Source organism: Neomonachus schauinslandi, chromosome 7 (genome assembly GCF_002201575.2).
Source record: "Neomonachus schauinslandi chromosome 7, ASM220157v2, whole genome shotgun sequence".
In the NCBI taxonomy this organism is placed as follows: Eukaryota; Metazoa; Chordata; class Mammalia; order Carnivora; family Phocidae; genus Neomonachus; species Neomonachus schauinslandi.
Genome location: NC_058409.1, coordinates 71,152,496 through 71,179,823, shown reverse-complemented (window position 1 = coordinate 71,179,823; position 27,328 = coordinate 71,152,496). Strand labels below are relative to the sequence as shown.

At 39.5% G+C, this 27,328-nt stretch overlaps 1 protein-coding gene across 1 annotated transcript in view; it reads right to left on the bottom strand.

The window, feature by feature from the left end:
- The window catches only part of RHOBTB3 (Rho related BTB domain containing 3), a 55,112-nt gene extending 28,234 nt beyond the window's left edge, over positions 1–26,878 (bottom strand). Inside the window, exons 1-6 of the mRNA XM_021699232.2 lie at positions 26,776–26,878; positions 26,371–26,596; positions 21,528–21,714; positions 11,427–11,581; positions 7,554–7,665; positions 4,725–5,090 (exon numbers count right to left, since the gene is read on the bottom strand). Coding sequence (XP_021554907.1) covers positions 4,725–5,090; positions 7,554–7,665; positions 11,427–11,581; positions 21,528–21,714; positions 26,371–26,596; positions 26,776–26,777 — 1,048 coding nt within the window. The 5' untranslated portion in view covers positions 26,778–26,878. The remainder of the gene's footprint in view (positions 1–4,724; positions 5,091–7,553; positions 7,666–11,426; positions 11,582–21,527; positions 21,715–26,370; positions 26,597–26,775) is intronic.
- Between the last annotated feature and the right edge of the window lie 450 nt (positions 26,879–27,328).

The window sequence follows — 27,328 nt, the reverse complement described above, 5'->3', positions numbered from 1 at the left end:
GAAATTAAGACATTCTTTGTAATTTGGTTTAAAAAAAAAAAAAAGCAGGAGATAGACTGAAGTTGGTTTTTCAGTCCATGTTTACTCAGAGCAAATATTCCTGAGCATGCTGTGTCATGGAGTTCTACCTCTGTGTTACTGACCCAGCAGACACGAGTACAAACAGCTCCTGTCTTCACTGCCCTCCTAACATAACCTGTGGGTAGGCCAGGGCTTCTGTGAAGAAACCACTGCGTAACTGAGTCTTAAAACTTATGCTCAGTTCAAAAGTTTTAAAATGCTCAACAACAGCAGGAAGAAAAAAAGCAAAACAAAAATCCCTTAAGACTGTCGTCTTTATTGAAGTCTCTAAAAATGTATATATATACATATATATTTAAAACTTCAATATCATGAAAAATATTTTCTTTTTTATTTATTGAGAGAGAGAGAGAGAGCATGAGCAAGGGTGAAAGGTAGAGAGAGAGGAAGAAGCAGACTCCCTGCTGAGCAGGGAGCCCGACATGGGGCTCCATCCCAGGACCCCAGACCATGACCTCAACCAAACGCAGATGCTTAACCTAGTGAGACATCCAGACACCCGTGATAAAAAAATATTTTCTAAATAAATGGTAATCTATGCACAAAGACTAGAGGATAAAACAAAACATCAATAAGTGTTTCGACATTTGAGAGAAGGAATTGGATTGATTTTTCTTCTCTTAACAAATTTTCTCCATTTTTTCACAATTGTCTTTACCGTACAAGTACAGCTTTAATATCTTTTTAAACATAATTTGAACACAACGTGGGGCGCCTGGGTAGCTCAGTCATTAAGCATCTGCCTCCGGCTCAGGTCATGATCCCAGGGTCCTGGGATTGAGCCCTGCATTGGTCTCCCTGCTCCATGGGAAGCCTGCTTCTTCCTCTCCCACTCCCCCTGCTTGTGTTCCCTCTCTCCTTGTGTCTCTCTATCAAATAAATAAATAGAAACCTTAAAAAAAAAAGAATAACTAAACACAATGTAACTTTTGTTTGAGTCTGAGGTTATACTCTATAAATACAGAATAAGTAATAGGTACCTGCTAAAGCATTTATTTTTCCTTTTCCTCAAAGCATCGGGATCTCCCTGCAGCCCCAGGTCAATGGCCTGTGGCCCAGCTCTTACCTGACACCACCTCTTCTCTGGGTCTTGACATACAAGGAGAGAATGAACAGAGCAGAAATGCAACAGCTCAGTGTCAGGTTAGGAAGCCTGTGCTCTGAACTGGTCAAGGGCTTGTAGCAAGCTCTCCATGCTATGATGTTCCTCTGCCTCTAACTGCTCTTCCCGGGCTCACTTAGTTTCCACCCGGCCACAAAGCAGCCACTCGCCCCACCCTTGGGCAGCGGCTACCACAGGGCAGCGACAGCTCCAGCTCCAGCTCCAGCTCCGAAGAGCTCACATCAGTCAGACTTGCAGCTGACCCCATTTTGACTCTGTGCCCTGAGACTGATAGGCCGGGTCCCTCCCCTGGGCCTCCGGACTGAATGCCAGGCTCTTATCGCCCCCGTCTGTGGCCGGTGCGTGGTTCTTCCCAGAGCAGGTGATGCATGTAGTCTAGAGTACCAGCATTACCTGGGAGACTGCATGAAATGCAGAATCTCATGCCTCATCCTCCCCCGCCCCCCGCCGGGGGCCTACTGAATCAGAATCTGCACATGAGGGGCACCTGGGTGGCTCAGTCAGTTAAGCGTCTGCCTTCGGCTCAGGTCATGACCCTAGGGGCCTGGGATGGAGCCTGGCACTGGGTTCCCTGCTCAGCAGGGAGCCTGCTTCTCCCCCTGCCCCTCCCCCTTCTCATGCTCCTTCTCCCTCCCTCTCTCTCAAATAAATAAATAAAATCTTTAAAAAAAAAATCTGCACATGAACAAGATCCCCAGTTGACTCGCATGCACATTAAGTTTGAAAAGCCCTGGTCCAAATGATGGACAAGCTGTAGCACCAACCACCTGTTGTCAGAATAATGGCCTTCCTGAGGTTGATCTCCAGAGTAATGGAGCTTCCTTATTAAACTCCTATTTTGCCTGCTCTATTCCATCCCCCTACTATCACCAGAGATGAGCATGCCAAAGCCCAGTCTGATCATGCTTAACATTCCAGAACAGCTTCAATGAACAGCTTCCATCTGGCCTGCCAGCCTCATCTCCTGCAAGCCTTCACCTCCCACTCTGTGCTCCAGCCTGAGGAAAACAGCGCTTACTATAGATACATTTTCCTTAATGTATGTTTCCCAATAAATTAACTTCTTTCAAATAGCATTAGAGTTAACACATAAGGGGACTGAGGAAAACTTTTTTTCTTTCCCCTTTGCTTTCATCTGCATGTATTAATTTTGCAATTTAAAAAAATCATTCCCTACAAGAAAGACAAGTAGGTTCTGTCACTGGAGATACAACTAGCTCTTTTATTGCTACCTTATTAAAGAGGATGTAACTGACTTCAAAGCGCTCATGTGCCTTCGAAAGTATTCAATAGATATTGTAGTAAACTTGCTGAACAACTCAATTTCAACAGTAACATCTCTGAAAAGAAAAGCCAAACACTTCCTTCACAGTTCTCTAAACATCACTAAAGACTTTTTTTCATTTAACATGTAAACATTTTTGTTTTTCAGAATTAGCCTTAAATTCTAAACTGTGAGACTCAAAGTTTAAACATGAAAATCTATTAGTAAATGAAGTGTTTAACTAGTCTGCTTTATTCATATGATGATTCACAGCTACTAGAGTCTACTCATTAATTCAACCGACATAAAACCTGCCATGTTGAAGGCGCTGTGTTGGTGTGCTCTGTAGGAGTGGTTATTTATGCCTTTTCCAAGCCAATATTCACTGAATAATGGGTTTAAGACCCACCACTACCATTCTACTCCTATGTAGGTATATGTATGTACATATATAGAGATTTTTTGAAGTTTTTTTAAAAGTAATTTCTACGCCCAACGTGGGGCTTGAATTCATGACCCTGAGATCAAGAGGCACATGCTCTACTGACTGAGCCAGCCAGGTGCCCCCATATATATACATTTTAATCCACTTAAATCTTCATACTGCAACTGCACTTTTCAAAACCATTAATTTTTATTTTAACTTATAGTAAAATTATATAACCACAGCCCAAATGAAAAAAGTAAAATCTTATATTAATATCAATTATTTCAACTGAAGAGTATCCAAAGTTTCTTACAAATATGAAACAGCACTTTATTTATTTGCAAACCTTTATAAACTTATCTGTCCCCCATTTTGAAGTCTAAAAACAGCCACATTCCAGAGGAGTGACCTTAACTTAGTATTTCATCAGAACATGATTCCAGGTGAAAAATTAAAGAAGAGAGAAGTTCTCAGAAAATTTTTACTTAGATGCTTACTTTAAAAATCATTTTACATCAATTCTTTTCCATTCTTATATGGGACACTTAGATTTGACACCCTCAATGCATTAGCTAAAAGGACTCAGATAAAACTTCTATTTTTTAAAATATAGTAGCTACAATCACTTAAAAGGACAAGAAGAAAAATAATTGATAAGCTCTTTCTTTTTTAAAAAAGACTTTATTTGAGAGAGTGAGCGAGAGAGAGAGAGCACACAAGCAGGGGCAGAGGGAGAGGGAGAAGCAGGCTTCTCGCTGAGCAAGGAGCCTGATGCGGGGTTCGATCACAGAACTCTGGGATCATGACCTGAGCCGAAGGCAGATGCTTAACCAACTGAATCACCCAGGCACCCGATAAGCTCTATCTTAAAAAGATAAGTGTGCAGTAAGAAAAAAAAGTAAAATCTAAAATAGTCAAAGTCAGGGTACCTGGCTGACTCAGTTAGTTCAGTGTGTGACTCTTGATCTTGGGGTTGTGGGTTCAAGCCCCACACTGAGTGTAGAGATTACTTAAAAATAAAATCTTAAAAAAATTAAAGTCAAAAATTAATTAAATCAGTCTTAAAAAAATTAATTAAACAGATCTCAGTCTAAACTAACTTCAGATACTCTTTCCAGTTCCTAAACTGAATGCAAGGACCCTGCTAATTTCTCTCAAATCCCTCCAAAATCTAAGAGTAAAACAGAAAAGTGAATAAATGGCCATCTTTTAAGATGCAGATACTGGGGCACCTAGGTGGCTCAGTCGGATAAGCATCTGATTCTTGGTTTCGGCTCAGGTCATGATCTCTGGGTCATGATCTCAGAGTCCTGAGACGGAGCCCCACATTGGGCTCCCTGCTCATCTGGCAGTCAGCTTCCTCTCTCCCTCTGCCCCTCCCTCCACTCACGCTCTCTCTAGCACGTGCTCATGCTCTCTCTCACTCTCCTTCTCTCAAATAAATAAATCTTTTTAAAAAAGATGCAGATACTTATTTTCATTCACACTTTGAAAATTTTGTTTCTTTAGAGTTAGACTGGACAAAGTCTCGTATTTTCACATTTTGGATATTTTTGTTTAAATAAAATACTAACTAATATCTGCTCAGTAGGAAAAGAAATTATTATTTTCACAAGTAGATTTAAAACCAAGGCAAGTAAACTTATAAGGAAAATGAAAGCTTGGACCAATTCCTATATATAAAGTAAAGACTATTTCATGTATAATCCTTACCTCGGGTGGTAGAAAGAAAATAAACGTGAAACTAGACAATACACCTGAGGACCACAGGCGTAGTTCCTTTCAAAAGCTTAATTAAGAGAATGTACCAGAACCATTTAACAAGATACCTGAATAAATGAAGCGCAGAATGTCCGGCAAACAAGAGCAGAAGAGGGCGTCTTTGACAACGACGCGTAAGGGCGGGTTGCCGGGAGAATCCTGGCGAGCACCGGGAAATGCAGTGTCTCTGCTGATAGTGAAGAGGTCTTGGGTAGTTCGAATGATACTGGAATCCTGAATGTCAGCGGGACTCTTCACATTGAAAAGTAGCATGAAAACGTGGCTTACGGCACACAGGACAATCTTGTGGGCCTCGGCAACTTCCTTCAAATCTGGGTTGTAAAATACCACATCCACACACTGGCAGCAGAACAACAAATTATTCAAATCAGAGTTATAATGCGATGCTTCAGCCTTTAAGACAGGCATTTTTTCTGTTTTAAAGAAGAAAATAAAAGTGACAAATTTTTCTTTAGGTCTATAGACCCAATCATTTCCGGTTTCTTTTAAACACAACAAAAGAATATTTTCTTAATATTATTAAGTTGAGCCACATGAAATTGCCAACATTTGGCCATTTGTGACCCTACGAAAACAGCAATTTTGTGTAACTTAATCTAATTATAAACACACATAAATTAATTATCCTGAGATAACAGTCACAGAAATACACAGTATTTTTTAAGTGCAAATGAAAATTGTACTAATGCCATTAACAGCAATAAAATAGTACTTCTCACTATTTGTGTGTCCCCAAATAAAATATCTCTCCAAATACTACATTTCAGTATGTTGGTAGTTATCATTCCTTACTTTCACCTGATAAAAAATGCAAACAAATTACTGAACAAGTTCTGAAGAACCTAACCTCACATTTGAAGTCATTTTCCTCCTGGGTTTGGAAATGGGGGGGGGGGGGGTTTTTTAAAATTAAATTGTTAAAAATGTAACCCCTCAAAGCCAGGGCTCAGAGTCTTGGGACTCCATTGTTTGAAACCATCTTGATCATTTTATTTTGATCCTAAAATTAATATTTTTTTTCCTCCTAGTAAAACAAGAACCAGCCTTTCCCCCTCGGCACACGTCAGGTAGAGTGTTGGTTAGAGTCCTTAATTTCCAAAAAAAAGGATGTAACCTTCAATTTCCTAGTTTGATCACTAACAAAGGTAAATTAGTCCTCAGTCGATTCAGAATATCCCCACAGAGGATCACACTCTAGGCCCTCATCATAGACCCTAGCTGTAAAATATCTGCTGGCTAGATTCATCCCAAGCTGAGCCAAGGAAAGTTATCAGTAAAGGGCTGCTTGAAAGATACACAATCCTCTAAATCAGTAGAATTCAAACTTCTTTAGGAATGAAATTTCTTTACTCTAAAGCAAAACTCCAGTCTCTAAAACCGATAAAAACAAGGAACTTTGGTGGCTAGGCTTTTCCTGAACTACACCCCACTCATCCTTCCCTCCACTGCCTAAGGCACCTCACAGACCCTGAATGGTTTACGGACAATGTGAAAGCCTCGTGTCCCGGAGCTCAGGATCTATCCTTAGAACAAATGAGCACCAGAACCAATGTTCAATGTGACACCTCACAGAGGGGCACAAAGTTCCACCTGTGAGAACGGAGACTGCATTTGCCGACCGGACCCTTTGGAAAGCCCTGTCCGCTAGGTCACCGAGCACCCCAGGCGGAGACCCACGTGAGAAATTTCTCCTTCTGCTAAATCCATGAACGGCTTTGCTTTCTCAGAGGAATTGTGTTTTCTCTTCTTGAATTAATAAGAACCAAGAAATCATCTATCTCCACTGTTTATTTGGCTATTCCCCACCCATCTTCTCATCCAGAAAGCATTTAAAGCAGCAGGTTTGCTCCATAACAGACCACGTTACCCCTCTTACTTTGCACACCAGGAAGTTCAAAGCCAAACTGTGTATCACTTAGGATCTATCTGCATTTAAAAACAAAAACAAAAAAACCTGGAATTGACTTCCCATACTAATTTATGTTTTCCGGATTTTTAATGTATATTGATTTATTTAACAACTACTTATCAAGTACCTACATTTTAAAACAACTTCCATAACAAATTGGTCTGCATAGTGTACTACTCTACTTCTGTGATATAATTATTCAAAATTTTTGATAAAAGTTAACTTTGATAAAAATTGTATTTATGTATCTTTAACTTTATTTTCCTCTAACCTTGTGTTATGAACATTTTCAAACATTTGAAAAAGTTGAAAGAATGATACAATAAGCACACACATATCCTTCACCTGCATTCTGCAATTAACATTTTGTCATGTTTGCCTTATCTCTAGCAAGATACACACTTACACACACACTCACACTGCTGAACCACTTAAAAGTAACTTGGAATCATCAAGATACTTCAGGTCTAAATAATGTCATATTCATTTCCAAAAAATAAGGACATTCTTCCATTAATCACAGAACCATTACCATACATACAAAAATTAACAATCCCTTCATGTCATCTAATTTCCAGTCCATATTAAAATTTTACCCAACTGCCCTAAGTCTTTGAGATGTTTTTATTGAACTGGTATCCAATCAAGGTTCATGTATTGCACTTGGTTGTTATTTCTCTTAGACTTTAATCTAGGATAGCTCTTCACCACACACACTATTTTTTAAAGAAGCTACAGACTCAAGTTTAAGACAGTATTCCTCAAAATGGGTCCAAATACCACCTGCTTCAGAATCACCTGGAAACTTATTTTAAAAGCAGATGCCACACCCCACCCCAGATTTACTGAAAAAGAATGCCAGGTGAGTCCTCAACATACTCAAATTTGGGAACAATTGCTCCACGACTTGTGAAGTGATCTATAATAAATATCAATTGAATGTCTAAACATTGGTTAATAAATGCACCTGGTTGTTCAAGCTGAGGTGGTCTAATCCCATGAAATGAGTTGCTCATTTTCCTTTTCTTCATTTTTTCACTTGTCTTCTGATTTAAGGCTTGAATCATAAAATACTCCAACTAAAACATGAATCAAATTTTGATTAAAGCTTCAACAAAATTATGTATCTGACATGATTATTGGTACCCCAAATCACATTTGCCAAATGTTTTTAATGCCATTACCATCTCCATGTAAGCTTTAGCAAACACTTTAAACAATTTTTTATTTAAAAAAAAGTATCAAAAAAAATGTATCAAGTAGAACAGACTGTGCCTGTCTAAGCATAAATAAACTACCCATTCAAGAAGGAACTGTTTATTCTCTTGAATAATAGCCCAGCAGGACGACTGTGTGACTGTCAATAACCATCTCGTGGGCAACCACAGCAGTTAATACTAGAGAAACTCAAGGCAGGACAGATCTGGCTCTATGTCACAGATGCTCATATCAACTAGGGATATTTACACGTGCTCTATTTTTTGCTTGAATAAATTACATTGAAATACATCCTTTATGTTATAAATTAAAAATCTTGGGGTGCCTGGCTGGCTCAGTCAGTAGAGCACAGCAACTCTTGATCTTGGGGTTGTAAGTTTGAGCCCCATGTTAGGTGTAAAGATTACTTTAAAAGCTAAGGGGCACCTGGGTGGCTCAGTGGGTTAAGCATCTGCCTTTGACTCAGGTCATGATCTCAGGTTCCTGGGATGGAGTCCTGCATTGGGCTCCCTGCTCAGGGGAGGGGAGCCTGCTTCTCCCTCTCCTTGCCCACCCCCCATGCTCTCTTTTGCTATCTCTCTCTCTCTCTCTCAAGTAAATAAATAAAATCTTTTAAAAAAATAAAAATAAAAATAAAATAAAATAAAAAAAATCCTTGCACGGCACCAGACCTATGCCTTACACTGTGAGGCTTGGGGCAAAAGAACAAATAGACCTTGTACCACATACACAAATATTTAAAGATTTTTATTTATTTATTTGTCGGAGAGAGAGAGAGCGAGCACAAGCAGGGGGAGCAGCAGAGGGAGATGGAGAAGCAGACTCCCCGCTGAGCGGGGAGCCCGATGTGGGACTCGATCCCAGGACCCTGGGATCATGACCTGAGCCGAAGGCAGACGCTTAACGACTGAGCCACCCAGGCGTCCCCCACATACACAAATATTTAAACTAAGTAAATCAAGAAAACAAACTATTATGTAAAAGATATTCTATCCTCTTGCTTTGACAGCCAGGTTTGGATTTTATTCTCAGACTTCTCAGAGTTTCGTGTAGCACAGGGAGAACTGGCCCCTAACTCCTGGGCCCCAAAACTGCCCCTTCTCTTCTCATGCCCTGCTCCATCCCATGCCTCAAGGAACTTTATGCGTATAAGTAGACATCCATGCCTACGTATCGAAACTCTACTCTCCCCTCCCCCATTCCTCACATGTAGTCATCCTTTGGCCACCTTTCAGACCTAGGGACACACACACTAGTAATGCAATCCACCTTCAGGAGGACTGACGCAGGAAAAAAGGCCTGCACAAGCCTGAGAAACAGACTGAGTGCCACTGGTCAGAGAATTCTGGGGTCCTGGGTTTTGGAACATGGTTGGAGCACTGTACAATAGCACCCTCTGTTCTGTGTTGATGGAAATGCTCTATAATATCTGTGCTATTGAATAGAGTAGCCACAGGCCACATGTAGCTATTAAGCATCTGAGATGTGGGTAGTGCATCTGAGGAACTGAATTTTCTTTAGTTAATTTAAACACAAATAGCCCCCTGTGGCTAGTGGCTACCATAATGGATGGTGCACGTCTAGAAGGGCTTCTAGCTCCAGGTGGGCACACCCCCTTGGCTCCATCAACTTGTGCCATGGGGGTGCAACTGGAGGAGGGCCAGATGGGGCTCTCTAAAGCTACAGGGCACACACCCCTCTTGCCCAGGTCTTCATCCCTGACCCTTAAACACAAGATTTTAAATGCTCCTTTCACTCTGACATTATCATCTCCACCTATATTCCTGCAAATGCCACTATTTCTTACACTCACGACCGAAGCTGTACTTTACTATTCAATAATCTCAAAAGGGATCATTCTGATCTTATTTCCATATTCTTACCAAGCCTTAAGGAAAAAAAAAAAAAAACTGCCCTTTCTTCCAACCTTGACCACATCTTCAATCCTTATCACGCGTCCAACCCTAACTGCAACACCAGGTGTTAGGAACAAAGAGAAACAAGGAGGAGGAAGCAGAAGTGAGCAGATAAAAGTGGGAGTTGGCAGGTCGGTCGGAAGAGTGACCCTGAGATTTCAGGTTCAGGAAGTGGAGCAGGGAACAAGGAGAGCTCCATACCCCAAGAGAATCAGTCCCCTCCTCTCCAACAAATGAAACCGAACTATCATTTTTCCCCAGTTTCCTAAATATTTCAGGGAAATGCAAGATTCTTAGACTAAATTAAGATTTTTTTTTTAATTCACTACAATATAGTATCTTTGACAGGAAAATTAGATTTCAGTCCTCTCTACCTTCCTCCCCTTTCTACTTTTTATTTATCACTGTAAAAAAAAAAAAAAGACAAAAGTTTCTCACAGTCATTAGGATATCAATCTTGTGAGTATATCTTTCTTAATGCTATATTTTTATTAATGTTTCTTCACATTAGTGGGCTAAATAATAGCCACTTATACATGATAGAAATCAGACCCATTTATATTTGGTGCTTATTTTATCTTTGGTTCTTATTTGGAGTTTGGTAACTGTCCAGAACAAATGAAATTTTCTACAGTCATCTGTGGAGACCTCAACATTTTGACATGAATCTACATAATGAATATACTGGTATATTAGAAAGAGTACTTGACAAAGAGCCAAGGAACTAATGGAGAAGTTCAAAGTGCCCCTGCTTAATGCAGGGTTTACTTTGGTTTAAACCTCTTATCCATGTTTACCAAATTTGTCTGTTGAGTGGAGTCACTTCTTAGAGGGTTGAAACGATAGTTCCAAAGTCAGTTCATACTTACATGATACAACCCCATGGTGTTCTCCAAGCACCATGCAGTCCTAACAGTATAGGGTAGGTGCTATGTGCCAAGACGGGTCTCAAAATGCCTATAGGGCCCAATAAATGCCATAGCTACAGAGCGAGCAAATCCCAAATGTATTTTTTTTAAGATTTATTTATTTGAGAGACAGAGAGAGCATGTGAACGCAAGCAGGGAAAGGGGCAGAGGGAGAGGGAGAAGACAGAAGCAGACTCCTCAGCGGGCGTGGACTCTGAGGGCTTGATCTCATGACCCTGAGATCATAACCCGAGCAGAAATCAATAGTCTGATACTTAACCAACTGCACCATCCAGGCGCCCCAACAAGCTATTTGTATAAGCAGTTTCTATGGATATTTTTGAGCTGAATCATTTAGGAGTATACAAAATCTTGCCGAAGCACACATAGGGGAAGAAAAATCTTTCTTTTCAAGTAGTAGATAGGAATGAAGGAGAACTTTCAGGGCCCAATGGTTCAGGTTGCAAGGCTCATTGAACAATATAAAGATTACGAATAAAATTGACATCACAAGTTTGTGTAAGTAAATACGCTTTTGGAATGTACAATAAAAAACAACAGTGTCACCAAATGGAAAATTCCAAAATATCCCATTAGACAATAGAAAATGCTTCATTTGAAGAGAAAAATAAAATTATAATTTTACTCTGACAAAACCTGACTCTACTCTCAGTTTGTTTCTCAAAGTTAAAACCAATCATGCTTTTAAAACTAAAGTTCTAACTGAGGTTCTAGAAAATAGCTACAGAGCAAACCTGACAAATGACTTGACTTTATGTAACAGGGATTACCACTTACCACTCCTCCAAAATATTTTCCTATGTAGAAGTCATCAAGGCTGTGTAGTTCAAGATAGGTAGCTCCCAGTTCTTTAGCGAGTTGGATCCCTTCGGTTGTACTGACACAGCTCCCTCTGTCGGAGGTACACAGTGGGCATGTACAAGGTAATTCTTCTGAGAAAAGAAATATGAGTAACAAAGAGCCTTGAAATTAAACAGGAAAAGAAATTTACACAGGCAACCGGAACACTGAACAACAAATTAACAGTTCATACCAGAACCATAGTTCAGGGGCAGGTGGTACGTCCATGATCCACCAGGCTTTGAATAAAAAGCATCAGTGTTATAGAAAGGTCCCTAAAGTAAACAAGCTTTGTGTGCAATTAGAATAAACAGTATTTTAGAAAACAGAAAAACTTTAAAATAAGTGAATATATATCACCAAGGCTTTTATAGTAATTAAAGCAATCAGCTATAATGGAGGACATGTTTCCCTTTATACAACCCTGACATCCTGAGTATCAATACAAATTAACAACTTAATTACCCATAGAAACCATGGAAAACAGTGGGTTGGGTTAGCTCTTTTTTCTTTCTTTCTTTTTTTTTTTTTTTTTGGTAATAAACTTGAAATATATTCACCGAGTTGACTAGATCTGAATCCTCAAGTCTGCAAAATTTTGTAGATTTCACATAAAGTACATTCTTATTAATCCAAACATTTCAATTATTAGACTCTAAAGTATTCAACTGCAGAAACCAAATTCAATCACTTATCTTTCTCTTCAAGATTAAAAAATTTTTTATAAAGGAATAAAGTATTTTCAAAATGTGAACTATCTTAAGTGTCATGGTTGTACCACGTACAGATGTATGGCTGGGTAGGTGGTAGATCCACGTATCTATTAGGACACTCCTTAATAAAGCTAAAAATGTCATCAGCAAGGTTTGTTTTGTTTCATGACATTAGATATATCATTGTTTAAATGGCAGCCAAATCAAAGAGGGATAAATCCATTTCTAGAAATGCATGTTGTTATAGATTAGTTTCCCTGGGAAGCAGACTCTGAGATGGAGACTGGTGTGCAGGAGGTTTACTGGGGGAATGATCTTGGGAACAAATGTACTCAGGGGTGAGGGAAGTGGGACTAGGCAGAGAAAAAATTCAAACTGCAATATAGCTAGAACAAAGATCTCAGCAGATCCTACTGGAGGGGGCTGGAGCTTAGATGGCCCTTTAGAATGGTTCCCAATTTGGGGGAAGGCAGCTGGGCCTTTGTGTCCCTAAATCAATCAAGATAATCAGTGACTAGATGAGGGCTGCCATGGAGGGGGCAGAACCTTGAGTAAGCAGCTTCTATCAGCACAAGGTAACACCCGGGAAGGGACTCAGCTGTGCGCCATCAGCAGTCAACAGTCTGGTAACTGAGGGAGTAAGTACAGTGGCCCCAAAGGGCATTTGGGGGGCACCTGCATGGCTCAGTCGGTTAAGCATCTGACTTGATTTCGGCTCAGGTCATGATCTCAGGGTCGTGAGATCAAGCCCCACGTGCGGCTCTGCACTCAGCATGCAGTCTGCTTGAGATTCTTGCCCCCTCCCTCTCCATCCCTCTCTACTTCCCCCCCTGCTTGCTCTCTCTCTCTAAAATAAACAAATAAAAATCTTAAAAAAAAAAAAAAGTTTAAAAAAAGGACATTTGGGCAACTTCCCACAGCCTACACAACAACGTCCTTACCAGTGAACTGCATATAGGTGAACCATATATATGTACACAAAGGATATCTAGTGTATGTGAGTGCTACGTATATAACTATGTAGATAATTTTAGCTTCATTGAAAGCATTTTAGAGCTCAGAAACCAGGAATTTACATCCTCCTTTTGCAGAGGAGGAAACTGGGGCTCAGGGAAGATAAGTGACTTGTCCAAGTCTCTTTGTGTGTCAGAGATGGAAAAACAATGATAACACTGTTACTTGCTCTATCTGATAAGTAAAGTGATATCAAAAGATAAGATAAAAATTTAGTTTGAGTAAAGACACAGTGATTTAAAAGTTAAGCATGGGTTCTCAAAATTAAGCCCTGAATTCTGAGTTTTTGCTTTACTTCTTCCAGGATCATCTTGGGTTTGGAGCACATAAAGTTTTTATACAGAATTTAGCCTATCTTGAAAAATAACACATTGGTATTTCACATTCTTTACAAAGATTCATAAACAGTGCCTTTGATTTTCTGAAGACAGAGGCCTTCTTATGTCTACAAAGCTCTCCTTATGCTGATGGAATGGGGTGAGTAGGCAGCCCATCTTATTAAACTGTATTTCTAAACAAAAATAAAGCAATGTGTTTCAAGTGAAAAATTAAGTGAACATAATGTAAAATAATTTTTAACAAATAATCTTGATTTGAAGGAAAATCCAGCTAATTTCAGGTTTAACCCAGCTGAGCAGGGTTTTCCGCTGTGTATAGCCATGGCCCTTTACTGACATACACGCCTAGAAAATTCCTCTTCACATCTAGTCTTCCTATCTCCTCTGTAGCACAGAAGACATTGGTTTTTGTTCACATGCACCCAAAAGGAAAAAAACGTCTTGTCATTATGTGGTGGGTATAGCACGAAAACCAACAAAACATTTACAGAATAAATAAACCTACATTATGCATTTCAGCAGGAACCATAAGAGGACCCAAAATAATTTTAAATTGCGGTGCCTTCTTCAGGAGATCACTCCTGTGAGCCTACCTCAGGGTCACAGGGACTCTGGACATCAGTGTTACACTTCTAGTTAACACTGTAGTCTTTGTTCCTTCTCTTATGTGACATCTTTTAAGGTGTTATCACAAATGTCTATTTTTTTTTAAAGCAAACACATTGTAACTCTGGAATTCAAATGAATGGCATCTCTTTCAAAGCAGGGGTTTTCAGAATCTGTAGGGTGATTCTTACAATGTTGCCAAGTGCTTGAAAGTTTTAGAAATCTTTTTAAGAATTCTAGCCTAGCAATGTACTCGACTCTATCAGAACTTCAAAAACAAAAGACACGACGCCCATTTTGGGGAGCTTAAGGCTATGAATACCCCTAGGTGTGTTCAGAAAAAAAAAATTCTCTTTTAAAGACAGGTTCAATATTTAGTAAAAGCCAAAAATTTGTTCAAAGCCAAATGTGATGAAGAAGACATACAAGTCAAGCTTGTCAAAACATGTGTAACAAAGGAAAATGATGAGACTGTGTTTGCTGAACTAATTCTAAAAAGAGCTCAAGAGAGGAATTATCAGGAGAACACACAGCACAGCTTCATGTATTGCAAGGGACTGGGGGAGGGAAGCAATAAAAATCCTCAGGTTGAATATCAGGTTTAGTTTGGTAATTACTTTGCAATCACATCTATATGTGAAATTAATTTCATCTTGTTTAAAACCATTCATCCACTAACTGAACAAATGTTTATTGAGTACCTACCATATATCAAACAAGAAATATACACAGATAAAAGCTCATAATCAACTGAGCCAACATAGACATGACTGCAAATTATAATATAATACATATAATAAATACTAAAATAAAGTATGCAAAATCACCATGGGAACAGAAGGGAAGAAACTGACTCTGCCTGGGGATTATGGAAGGCTTCACAGAAGAGGTAGTGATTTACTGGATAAGTATGAATTGGCCGTGTAGATATGACAGGAGTTGTGCAGAGGGGCACTCCCATTAGAGGGTATAGCATATGCAGAGATCTGGATGTAAGAAAAAAACAACACATTAGCTTCCAGTTACAAAATGGCAAGCTAAGCCCACAACTCCTCTCCCTGTCAAATAACAGAAACGATTAAACAAAGAGGGGAGAGAGAGGGAAGGAGAAAGGAGAGAGAAATGGAGGGAAGGAAGAAAGGGAGGCGTGGGAGAAGGAGGAAGGGAAGTGTGCATATATAGAAACACTCAAAAATTAAGAGGAGAGAAACTCATCAGCCCAGAAAGGAGGAGTGCCTAACGGCTGAAGGCAGATAGCAAAGGACCAAAGAGGGAAGCTGAAGCTCAGAGGACAGGTGGGAAGTCACACACTGGGCAACATCAAGAATACTCACTGCTCAATCATGGAGGAGCAACAAGGAGGCCCATGGACAACTGAGTGGAGATCAACTGGACACCCCACTGGTAGCAGCGAGGCCTGTAAATCTCATATGAGCTCTCACTCCCACCCCAACCTCAGAGAGCAGTTGGGCAGAGGAGGAGAAAGGCGTTAATCCAACAGAGAATCTAAACTGCAAAACTAGGCAAATTAAGAATTATCCAACATTTAAGAAGCCTCCATACTATGAAATAAAATCTCATCAAATGAAAAGATTTAGATTGTCCTCCTTAAAACAACTCAGTAGACCAATCAAAACAGAATCTTAACATAAGTATAATTAACTGAGAGAGGTTTTCTTCTTAAAGTATTTACATTCTTAAAACAGGTAGAAGAAATTATGAAAAACAACCAATTAGAGATCTTGGATATGAAAAGCTGTGAACATTTTTAAAAATGTAATAATGCAAAAGAGCAGGATAGACCCTGCAGAAGTAATTTGTGAGTTCGGGAAAAAGACCAAAGAATTCTCCTATAACACAACACAGAGAAATAAAGGTTAGGAAATATAAAAGAAAAATAGGAGAAACAAAGGAGAGATCTAAAAGTTTCAACATCAGTCTAATAAGAGTCCAAAAAGGAGAGAATAGAGAAAATAGAGGGAAGGTGATATCTGAAGAAATCAAGAATCTGAAGATCAAGAAATCAATATCTGAAGTTGAGACTTTCCCAGATCTAAAAAAAGACATTAAATTCAAGTAGTTCAGTGTGTCAGGTACATAAGACACAAAAGATCGTGCCTACAAGGCTGCAGAAGTAGTCAGGAGATAGATCATGAAGGATCATGTCTTTTAGGTAAGATGTTACTAGAGAAAATTATTGAAGTGAGATACAAATACTGGATTGGAAAAAGAGTATCAGTGGGAACTCATGATTAAAAGATATATATTTGGACTCTGAAAAACAAACTGAGGGTTCTAGAGGGGAGGGGGTGGGGGGATCGGTTAGCATGGTGATGGCTATTAAGGAGGGCACGTACTGAATGGAACACTGGGTGTTATACACAAACAATGAATCATGGAACACTACATCAAAAACCAATGATGTAATATATGGTGATTAACATAACATAATAAAAATTTTTTTAAAAATTAAAATAAAAAATCAAGGAAATTGTTTTAAAAAGATATATATTTAAAAAAATATATATATATCCAATGAAAGGGCCTTGAAGCAATGACACTTAAGGTTATGAGCACCCCTAAAGCCCCGATCTTGGTTTCTAAATATCATTGCTCACTAAATGGAACCAGGGCTCCCTTGAAGAAATGACTGATTGATTCCAGGTGAGCCTGGGACATCTGATGCCAGAAAATTAGGAAGCACTCAAAAATTAATTGGAACTAGCTTGAAAAGACTCCCTCCATGCAAATTTGGAGTAATACGAGCAACAGAAAGAATAATGAGAAGAACAGATTATAAAATACTGAATTTAAAAAACAAATCCATGAATTATAATGATTCTAAAAGAAAGATGTGGGAGCAGAGAGAAGGGAAAGCTCTATTTACAGAATAATACCAACTAATAAGTGTAGGTGGAATGATAGAAAATCACTATTTTGCAACCACAGTTATCATAACTAAAGGAATTATGCAAAATAATGGGCTTAGATTCTTTAAAAATGTCAATGTCATGAAAGACTAAAAACAAAACACACACACACAAAAACAGGCTGGGGAACTGTTCTGGATTAAAAGAGACCAGAGAGACATTAGAGACACATAACAATTAAATGCAGTATGTAGTCCTTAATTTTATCCTGGATTAAAAAAATAGCTTTGGAACAACTGAGAAAATCTGAATGTGGATTATGTTTAAAATAATAGTATAATAGATAATAGTATCTCACATTTCTTGAATGATGATTGGATTATGGCTGATAGGAAAATGGCTCTCCCTTAGACAATACATGCTTAAGTAATTAGGATTGAAGGAAAAAAAAAAGAAATCCCATAATTTTATAATTCCCTCCCAAATGAAAAAAGAGAGAGAGAGAGAGTCTGTGTGTATGTGTTTGTAATCTCTGGGGTTCACTGTTCTATTCTGCTCAAATTTCTTGGGTTTGAAATTTTGCAAATAAAAGGGAAAAAGAAGAAAGTTTCTAAAGAATTTAAAGTATTGACTATCATGATCTGACTTGTATTCTAGGATGATTATTCTGAGAGGATTTATTTCAGAAAGGAGCAAAGCAGGAATAGGAGACCACAGGTCAATTCACCATTAAGCTGATAAAGCCTAAGTGTCAGGGCTCTTGTCTTATGGGTCCTTTCTAAAGCCTTGGGAGAAACCTGGGCAATAGATTCTTTCACATAGTCATATGCTTTTGTACAATTTGCAAAATAAGATATTCTAACTACATTTGGTTAAGACCACTGTCTCCTTCCACTCCAACTCACTTGTATATCAGGCAGCTTGGGAATAATGACAGGCATCTTCGGGATCCTGCTAATGGGAATTTAAATTTAGGTTTAGTGAGATACTATTTGTGGTTTGCAGTCACTTCCTTGTACAGTTAAATGTCTGAGAACTGTCCTGGTACACAAATAGCCCTGAGGGATGCTTCTGCCACCCGCTGAGCAGACTTGTTTGGTGTCCTGAAACAAAGATGCCCAGCTGAAAGAGGAGCACAACACAAACCATAGTGCCCAGCTCCAAATCATGTGAAGAGCGAACAAACACGCTGGGAAAAAAACTAACTATAATTGTCTTCTCTATATAGAAAATATCAAAAGTGGTTATCATATGAAGAAGTAATCAAAGACTATGCAGCCAACAAATATAAGAAAACTTAAAGAAATGTCAAGCTGTTAAATAACGGAAATATTTTTAAATGTTTGTGGTATTTGACAGCTTTCTATTTTTTTAATTTTTTATTTAAATTCTATTAGCCAAATAGAGTAGTACTTCATTAGTTTCAGATGTAGTGTTCAATGATTCATCAGTTGCATATAACACCCAGTACTCATCACATCACATGCCCTCCTAATGCCCATCACCCAATTACCCCATCGCCCCACCCACCTCCCCTCCAGGAACCCTCAGTGTGTTTCCTAGAGTTAAGAGTCTCTCATGGTTTTTCTCACTCTCTGATGACTTCCCATTCAGTTTTCCCTCCCTTCCCCTATGATGCTCTGCACTCTTTCTTATATTCCACATATAAGTGAAACCATATGATAATTGTCTTTCTCTGATTAACTTCTTCACTCAGTGTAATCCCCTCCAGTTTCAGCCACGTCAATGTAAATGGTAAGTATTCATTCTTTCTGATGGCCAAGTAATATTCCATTGTATACATATACCACATCTTCTTTATCCATTCATCTGTGGATGGACATCTCAGCTCTTTCCATAGTCTGGCTATTGTGGACATTGCTGCTATTAACATTGGGGTGCAGGTGCCCCTTTGGATCACTACATTTGTATCTTTAGGGTAAATACCTAATAGTGCAATTGCTGGGTCATAGGGTAGCTCTATTTTTAACTTTTTGAGGAACCTCTATACCGTTTTCCAAAGTAGCTGCCCCAGCTTGCATTCCCACCATCAGTCTAAGAGGGTTTCCCTTTCTCAGCATCCTCGCCAACATTTGTTGTTTCCTGTCTTGTTAATTATAGCCATTCTGACCGGTGTGAGGTGGCATTTCGTGGTTTTATTTGACGGCTTGTTAGATTTGCAACTTGTCATGCTTCCTTTTCTCATTCTAAATATTCATGTGGTGTGTGTGTGTATCTATAATATTGTCATTTTTTTCCTTACAAAGGACCTCTAGAACTGTGTAAGTTTCAGGTCCTACAAGATCAGGAACTGCCCCTGTAGGCCAAAAAGAAGACAGATAAGTAAATGACTAGGATCTGAAATCCAATGAAGACAAAGAGAAAGCAATGAATTTGAGGTTTATTTGAAATGTGAAAACAAAAGAGCTTCCTAGTCCACTGGATTTGGGGGTTCTAGTTTGGGTCAATGGATAGTTTTGGCATCATTCACCAAGACCGGGAATTCAGCAGAAAGAGGAAGATTCTGTGGTGATACAGATTGGAAGAGAAACTAGAGCGGGAGAAAGAGACTGGGTATTCATCAGTGTCTATACATGGGAAGGGAGAGCAACAGATTAACAGCTTCAAGGTTAGAGCAAATAGCAAGAAGAGGTGAAGCCAAAGGATGGAACCCTGGCAACAACTAAGGATGTGTTGGTTCAATATGCGTAGGTGTGGGGGAGTCTTGACCAGTAAGAAGACAGAGAATTGAAACAACCAAGAAAGAAAGAGTAGCTTTTTTAAATGGAGGGAGAGATGTGTTTGAATAATCTCAAAGGGTGAATTGTTATTAAAATATAAATTAAAGTGTAAATTAAATGGAAATGGAAATCAAATTTGGCAATAAGCATTTAACTGGTAACCCTGAGTGAGAACAAACCCAATGTAATTGTGAAAGTCAAAGTCAGACTGTGGTGGACTAAAGAATAAATGGGAAGTCAGGAAGTGGACTCAGGAAGTGTGGGTGACTCTTTCAAGAATCGAGGCCAGCAATAAAAAGAAACACAGGGAAGTAGAGGGAATGTGGGGTCAAGGAAGGGTCAGGCCTGCTTTATTTGTGTCTTCTAATGCTAAACCATATACCTATCCTATGACTATGACCCAAAATCCTACTTCTAGGAAGCAACTTAAACATCATGAAAAGGAGAATGAATAAATACGTTACAGCACATTCACACACCTGAAAAATACACAGCAAAATAACAAATTATAGATAAGAGCAACATGGATGAATATCAGTATTTTGCTAATTGAAATTAGACACAAGATACTACATACAATATAATTCCATGAATATGAAGTTCTAGAATAAGTAAAACTAATCTATACTGTTAGAAGTCAGAAGAGTGGTCATCCCTGGGGAGGGGGCTAGTAACTGGGAAGAAGCATGAGAGCCTTCCAAAGTGAAGCAAATGTTCTCTATCTTGACCCGTGAGATGCTGCATGGATGTATATATATGTAAAAACGCATTAAGCTGCACCATGGTACTGAGTGAACTTTATGTCCCTTACTTCGCTATACCTTAATGAAAAGAAAAAAAAAAAAAAGATAGTAGGAAGGGAAAAATGAAGGGGGGGAAATCTGAGGGGGAGACAAACCATGAGAGACTATGGACTCTGAGAAACAAACTGAGGGTTCTAGAGGGGAGGGGGGTGGGGGATGGGTCAGCCTGGTGATGGGTATTAAAGAGGGCACGTATTGAATGGAGCACTGCGTGTTATACGCAAACAATGAATTGTGGAACACTACCTCAAAAACTAATGATGTAATGTATGGTGACTAACATAACATAATAAAATAAAATTTTTTTAAAAAAGGAAAAAATAAACTAATAAAATTTTAAAGACAGCTTCACTGAGGAAATACCACTAAGAAGAACTATCAGAATACCACAAAACCAAAGCGAATTCTGAGTTGGCCCTGGGATATCTGACAATGACATGCCCAGCAGCAGCTGCTGGAACGGACTGAACCAACGGAATCCATCATCCGTGGAGTAAATGATCCTCTCTCTCAGGCGGTACCATCAGCATCTCCAGCTCACTCGTTCCCAGCTACCTAAAAATCCTGCTCCTAAGACCAATCCTTCTGCAGACAATCTATCCTTCCCACTGGACGGACCTTTAGAATGTCAAAAAGGATCTCCCAGAGCTCAGCGCCAGCCTCATACTTCTCCTGTATCAAAAGAATACAATCACCGACTTCCTTCACTTCTGCGGAAGAGCAATTTAGAAGATAGATTTGTACGCATCAGAATCCCAGCAGTCGTCTGTGACACTTTCTTTTGATGTCTAACTATCATATCCAGTGATGAAGAGATAAGAGCTGGCATTTGAACAGTCATTTTTTTTCCAAAAAAAAGCCCAGAACCATATGAATTATTAATAAACTGAACACTATTTAAAATTAACATGGTACCTGCACTCTTATCATAAGAAGAAAAATTAAATACTTACCATTTTGTCTGGTACCAACAGCAGCAATGATTACTGGAACTGAATTTAATGCCCTTTTTATCACTGGAATATAATTATCCTTTACTTCGTGGAATGAGAACTTGTCATTTACGTTGTATTTGATGACAATGATGTCGGCGCTCCCGATTAGGTTTCTAGAGGTATACCAATCACTGTCAAAAATGTCCTAAACCAAAATGCAAAGAGCACTCCTTAGTCTACTTGTCTTCAAATCAGTCATGAAATAAAATGGGACACATACCGTTTTTTGCTATAGTTTAATTTTTGGAATTCATAAAAAGAATTTATTTTCAAATAAGTAGCTACCTAAAATTAAAAATGTTTGAAGCCTACCAACTCTTCTATTTTTATGTATTCATTTAGCCTAGACAGCAGTGTAGTTGTTGTACTGTAAAGCAGATCTAGAGAATTACTGAGAGTCTGATGAAATAAGCAAGCCCTTTCAGTATTTGCACTTAAAAATAAGCACTTTGTTTTAAAATTATGCCATACTTTTATCACCTAAAAACTTTGCAAATGTTAGCACTACGCATTAGATGCCAGAGCATCAGTATGAGTAAAGAAGCTTCAAAGGATTTTCTGTGACCCAATTAGACACTGCAGGATTGCTCACTGTTTTAACCAACTGAGCCACCCAGGCGCCCTGCTCACTGTTTTAAACTGCAATACACTGTGAACTCTGTGGAGTTCCATATATTGTATACATATTTTAAAAATCTATATATACTTTCCAACTTTATCCATCCTTTGGACAGTACTGTATATGTATAATGTACATGTATGTGTAGGGACGTATGTTTCATAAAAAGATACTGTGTATTATAAGGTGTCAATGTGGTAAGGAACAGATTTTCAATTCATGTATTTAGCTTATATAAGTTAAAAATTCAGGAGAAACTTTTCAATTTTGAAATTTTCACTTCTGGACTATAGTTAATAATATTTATAATTAGAATCAGGGCCAAAAGTAATTTATTATGAAGCCTACTCCTTAAAAGCTTTGGTATTTTAAAAGTATTTTTTCAAAGTTTTTATGTGAATAGTAGCATAAGAAAAATATATATCTTAATACCACTGCTAAATATGCATTAATAGGTTTCTTCTCATATTCTAGTTAACTATTAATCATTATTTGTCCTTTCATGCGGCCTTTGGCATATATCTCCAGAATACATTAAAGCTAGATTAAGAAAACAGATGTGGTTAACAGGTCCAAAAACTGTTGGGCTATGAAAGTTTGCACTTTGAAATATGAGTCCAAAACAGGGTAATAATGCTGGAATCAGTCAATCAAGATCCATGTGACAGAGCTTCTACTGTATGATGGAAAATTCTAGAGAAGTGTTACACAGCAATGCCCTTTTGCAAAGAGAGCTGCTTCTCACCAGTACCTCCACGGTGTCCAGCAAAGCCTCTCCCAATTCCCTATATCCAGCCCAACCCACCCACTTCCTACAAGTACACCCAGAGTAACAAGAACTGCAGAATTTTTAGATATAAATACCCTACTGAAAACAGGAGCATTTAAAAAGGAAGATTAAAAGGACCAAAAAAGAAAAATAGGCAAACTATGGCAATATAAACATCAAAGGCAAAGTCTTGAACTTGAACCAAGAGGGGGGAGAAGTGAAGTGGGACACAGATCAAGAAAATGTGAAAGCTTCCCAGCAGAGCTCTACGCTAATTTCCAAATCCCAAACCACAAACCCATTCAGTTCCAATTGTATCTGTTATAGTATCCAAGCTCGAAGTATGCAAGCATAACAAGGGTACACAAGTATAACAAAGAACAAAGTCAGATGAATGGAATAAAAAACAACAACAAAAACTAAACATAGGTGGGACCAACATTAAACAGCCATTTAACTGAGAGAACAAATCAAAAGTAACTGCTCTTTGCATTCCAAACAGTTTAAAATTCCAGAGTTACTGGAGAGGTGTACTGGGAGAAAAGGAGACTTTTAGAGGAAAATGTCATGAGAAAATGGGTTTTGGCATCAGTATCACTGTTGTATCGAGGATATAAAAACTACAAATAATTTTATTTTTAACACAAATCAGAATTTCAAACCCTGCACAAGAAAATTGTACATGTATTACTTCACTGCTTTTTGTGGAATGTTTCTGGTAAACAGGAAAAGATCTAGAAATAAAATAACATAACTGCACAAAAAAAGGAGGGTGGGTCTGAGAGAGACATACCAAATAATGAACTACGTAAAATGAATTTGAAGCACATTTATATTGAAAGTGCCAAGTATATACAGCAAGGATCCAGAGTGAGGCTATGGATCTACAGAAGAAACTAGAAAAGAGAAGCACAAACTATCTCATTCCGATTCCAGGGAAACAACACCACATTTCTAATCAAGCTATGTCAAAGAGAAAATGCTCCCCTGGTTTCTAGAAATACGAAGGAAATCAAATTCTCCCTCCCCTTGTAAATCAGTTCCAGGATTTCCTCTAGGAGGTTATGCAACACAAGAGTTGGAGCCACATTGGGAGAATGGAACTCATCTTTTTAAAAATAATCCAGAACTTTACAGCAAAACAACAACTTTATTCTACTTGACGGCGGGGCTGAAAATACAGCACCTACTAAGTACCAGCACTGCTGCCTCAATGTACTGTATTTGTGTAAGTCTTGAATGATGTGTAGGAAAACTTTACTTTTGCTTAGTATAAGTGATACATGGCTATACTAACATTGCAATAGACCCTGTATTACTATAGCAGCTACCACCTCGAGTACCTACTACATGTCAGCTTCGATCCTAAGAACTTTACATGTATTATCTCATTTACTCTTCCACACAGCCCCAGGAGGGCAGGGAGTCTTTAGGAGGCAGGCAGTCTTCTTATTTTATAAATAGGGAAAAATAGGGCTAAGAGAAGATAGTTGACTCGCCAAGGAAAACCACTAAACAGCAATGTGGGGATCTGAAATCAGGTCCTTTTGCTATCAAAAGCTGTGCTCTATCTGCTTTGCTATACTGAATATTCTGTTCCAGTACATGTCAAGTATCAGCTGATAAATACAATCAACTTGAATATCTCTGATGGACTTTTACTTACCACCAAGAAAAGAAAAGCACCTTATAAAGAGACGCTCTACAAATATATTCCCTTATGCTTGAAGATCATTATAACCCAAAAAAGTGTACCCATACTCAATGCCTTTAACAGGACCAGAGTCTAAACAAACAAAAGGTGGTTAGCACAATAAAGCACAACAATCAGTATACAGCAAAAATCTAGACTACAGAGGCTTATTTTAACCCTTTTGGGAGATTTCATTTACTACAATACCTGGGAGTCGCGCACACGGCCCGACTTGCCAAGTTAACAACATAAACAGGAAAGAGTTAACAGCTTGAAGAAAAAACAGGAAAAGTAATCCTAACATCCTAATTCAGCTTATTTTATTTTCCCTACGTTTATTTACTCTATTCAATCAACATTTGTTCAACTGGGTGTAAAACCATTAAGTTTTTAAACTGTACGATCTTTCACAATGAAATGGCCAAAGTAAGTGTTTCATTTGCTTGCACGGACTTCAGCCAGTGAGTTCCTTCTTATGACTGGCATCATCACTGTGATAAATGGGAGTTTAATATCATCCTGGTTATTGAAAAAACCTGTTTTTCATTTATTTTAGCCCATTAACATAAATATCCTTTAACTGAAAATTTATTTGAGCTAGTGATCTCTTCATCCCGTAATTTGCATAAGTAATTTTTCTAGGTACATTCCATACATTCCTTTAGAAAGGTGTATTAATTCCCTATAGCACATAATACAGTTTTTTTTAAATTGATCTTTAAACGTAAAATCTCACATAATGATAATTTGTATTCTTTTTCAGACACCAAGCTTTCTTCTGTTACAAAATATAATCTTCAGCTTTAGTTATCATATTATAACTCCAATACCAGTAAAGAATCAGAGATTTCCAAATAAGATTAGATGAAAACATTTAAATAATTACTGTTACTGCATATTACATTATTATATTATTGCGTACTGAAAATATTTATGTGTGAGAGAGTAGATTCCTTTCTCCTTTTATCAAGCACTCAAGAATCAGACTAGAATTTTATCGACTTCATTACAATTTCTTTTAATTATTGCAAATTTTAAAGCGTTTTGAAAATTCCAAGCAGTATTATTTCTGATTTATGTGTCACTGAAAATAAACGGCTAAAAATCAAGAGTATCTGCATTATTAAAATTAAAAACACTAATTAAAATTTTCAAAGGTGGATAGTGTTATAAATGAGTGGTTTAAAATTAATTCTCAAAAAAAAATAATAAAATAAAATAAAATAAAATAAATTCTCAGTCCCTGTCTCTTCGTCTCCTCTCCAGGGGTCCTATTCCTGAACTGTTCCAGTGAAATTTATTTTTGCTTGTGTTGAGCTTTCAGAGGACTTTATTTTTAGAACACTAATATTACACTATCACCCACAGGGTAGGCATGAAAAAACATTGCTCTCTGCTGGTGAAACTTAGTGACCCCATCCCTTGGGGTTGTCACGTTCAACTGCCAGCTACCAAAGGACAACCTACAGTCGTGAAGCGTGCGAGTAAGTGCTCCATGTTGCCACTGGGGCTTTTTGCCTTCTAAGAGGGTTCTCTGACCGGGCTGCCCCCTGCCTAATGAAACAAAGGAAAACAAAGATTTCCCCCCAAATGTTTAAAAACTCCACCCAGGTGACCCGGACGGTCCACATTCATGAAAGGGGGAAAAGGGAGAGGAGGGAAAAAAACAATGAAAGGAAAGCTCCGTTAGCCTCGGCACAGAGCAGCTGCCACCCCTTACCCAGACGGGACAGTCGTGGACCACCAGCTTGACATTGCCAAACGCGCTGGCCTGATACTCGGTGAACACCGGCCGTGCGACCGTGCTGGTCGCATTCAGCAACAAGCTGCTTTCGTCCCCCGAGACCAGCGGGCTTCTCCCCAGGTAAGTGCGGATGAGCCCCGACGGCCGATTGTCCTGGTGAAACGCGTCCCCCTCGTTCCCCAGCGCCACGATGTGAATGGACCTACACGACAGAGAGGGGGCCAGGGGGAGAAGAGGCGCGTGGTCAGCGCGAGGATCACTTTAATCCGAACAGGAAGGGCGGGGGGCAGCGCGCGGCGAGGATGAGCAAGAGCCCCTCGCGCTGGGGCGCACGACACGCGCCGGGGTAGAGACAATGGCAGGACCGCGACGTGTACGTACATGATCTCAAATCCAAGGGCAGGGCGGCGACTCGGAGAAAAGCGGCTCCTCGCGGCCTCTCGGGGCCAGGCGGCGGCGTATTTACCCGCAATCAGCTCATCCCCGGCCGCGTCCCCCTCGCGCGCCTCCACCGCGGCGCGGCCGACGCAGAACGGGCCCGCGCGAGCGAGCGAGCGAGCGAGCGACAAGGGGGCCGGGGACGTGCGAGTCGGGCCGTGTGCGCGCTGCCAACCAGTCAGGAAGTGCCCGGGAACATCCCGAGCGGCCCGCCGCTCCCCGCCTCCCCGGCCGCCGCCGCCGCCGCCGCCAAGAGTGGCCAGGCGCCCGGGCGCTGCAGCCCCCTCTCTGCCGCGCTCCCTGGGCAGGGCAGCTGTCGCCTCCTGCTGCTGCTGCTCCTCCTTCTGGCCGAGAGTGGCTTAGGAGAAAAGCCGGGGCCTCCGCCCCCTTGGCTGGCCTGGCGGGCGGGCGCAGCACGTGCTGGCCTTGGGGGTCGAGCGGACGCCGGGGGCGCGCTCCCCGCTGGGGCCCCCGGGCCTGGCGGCGGCGGCCAAAT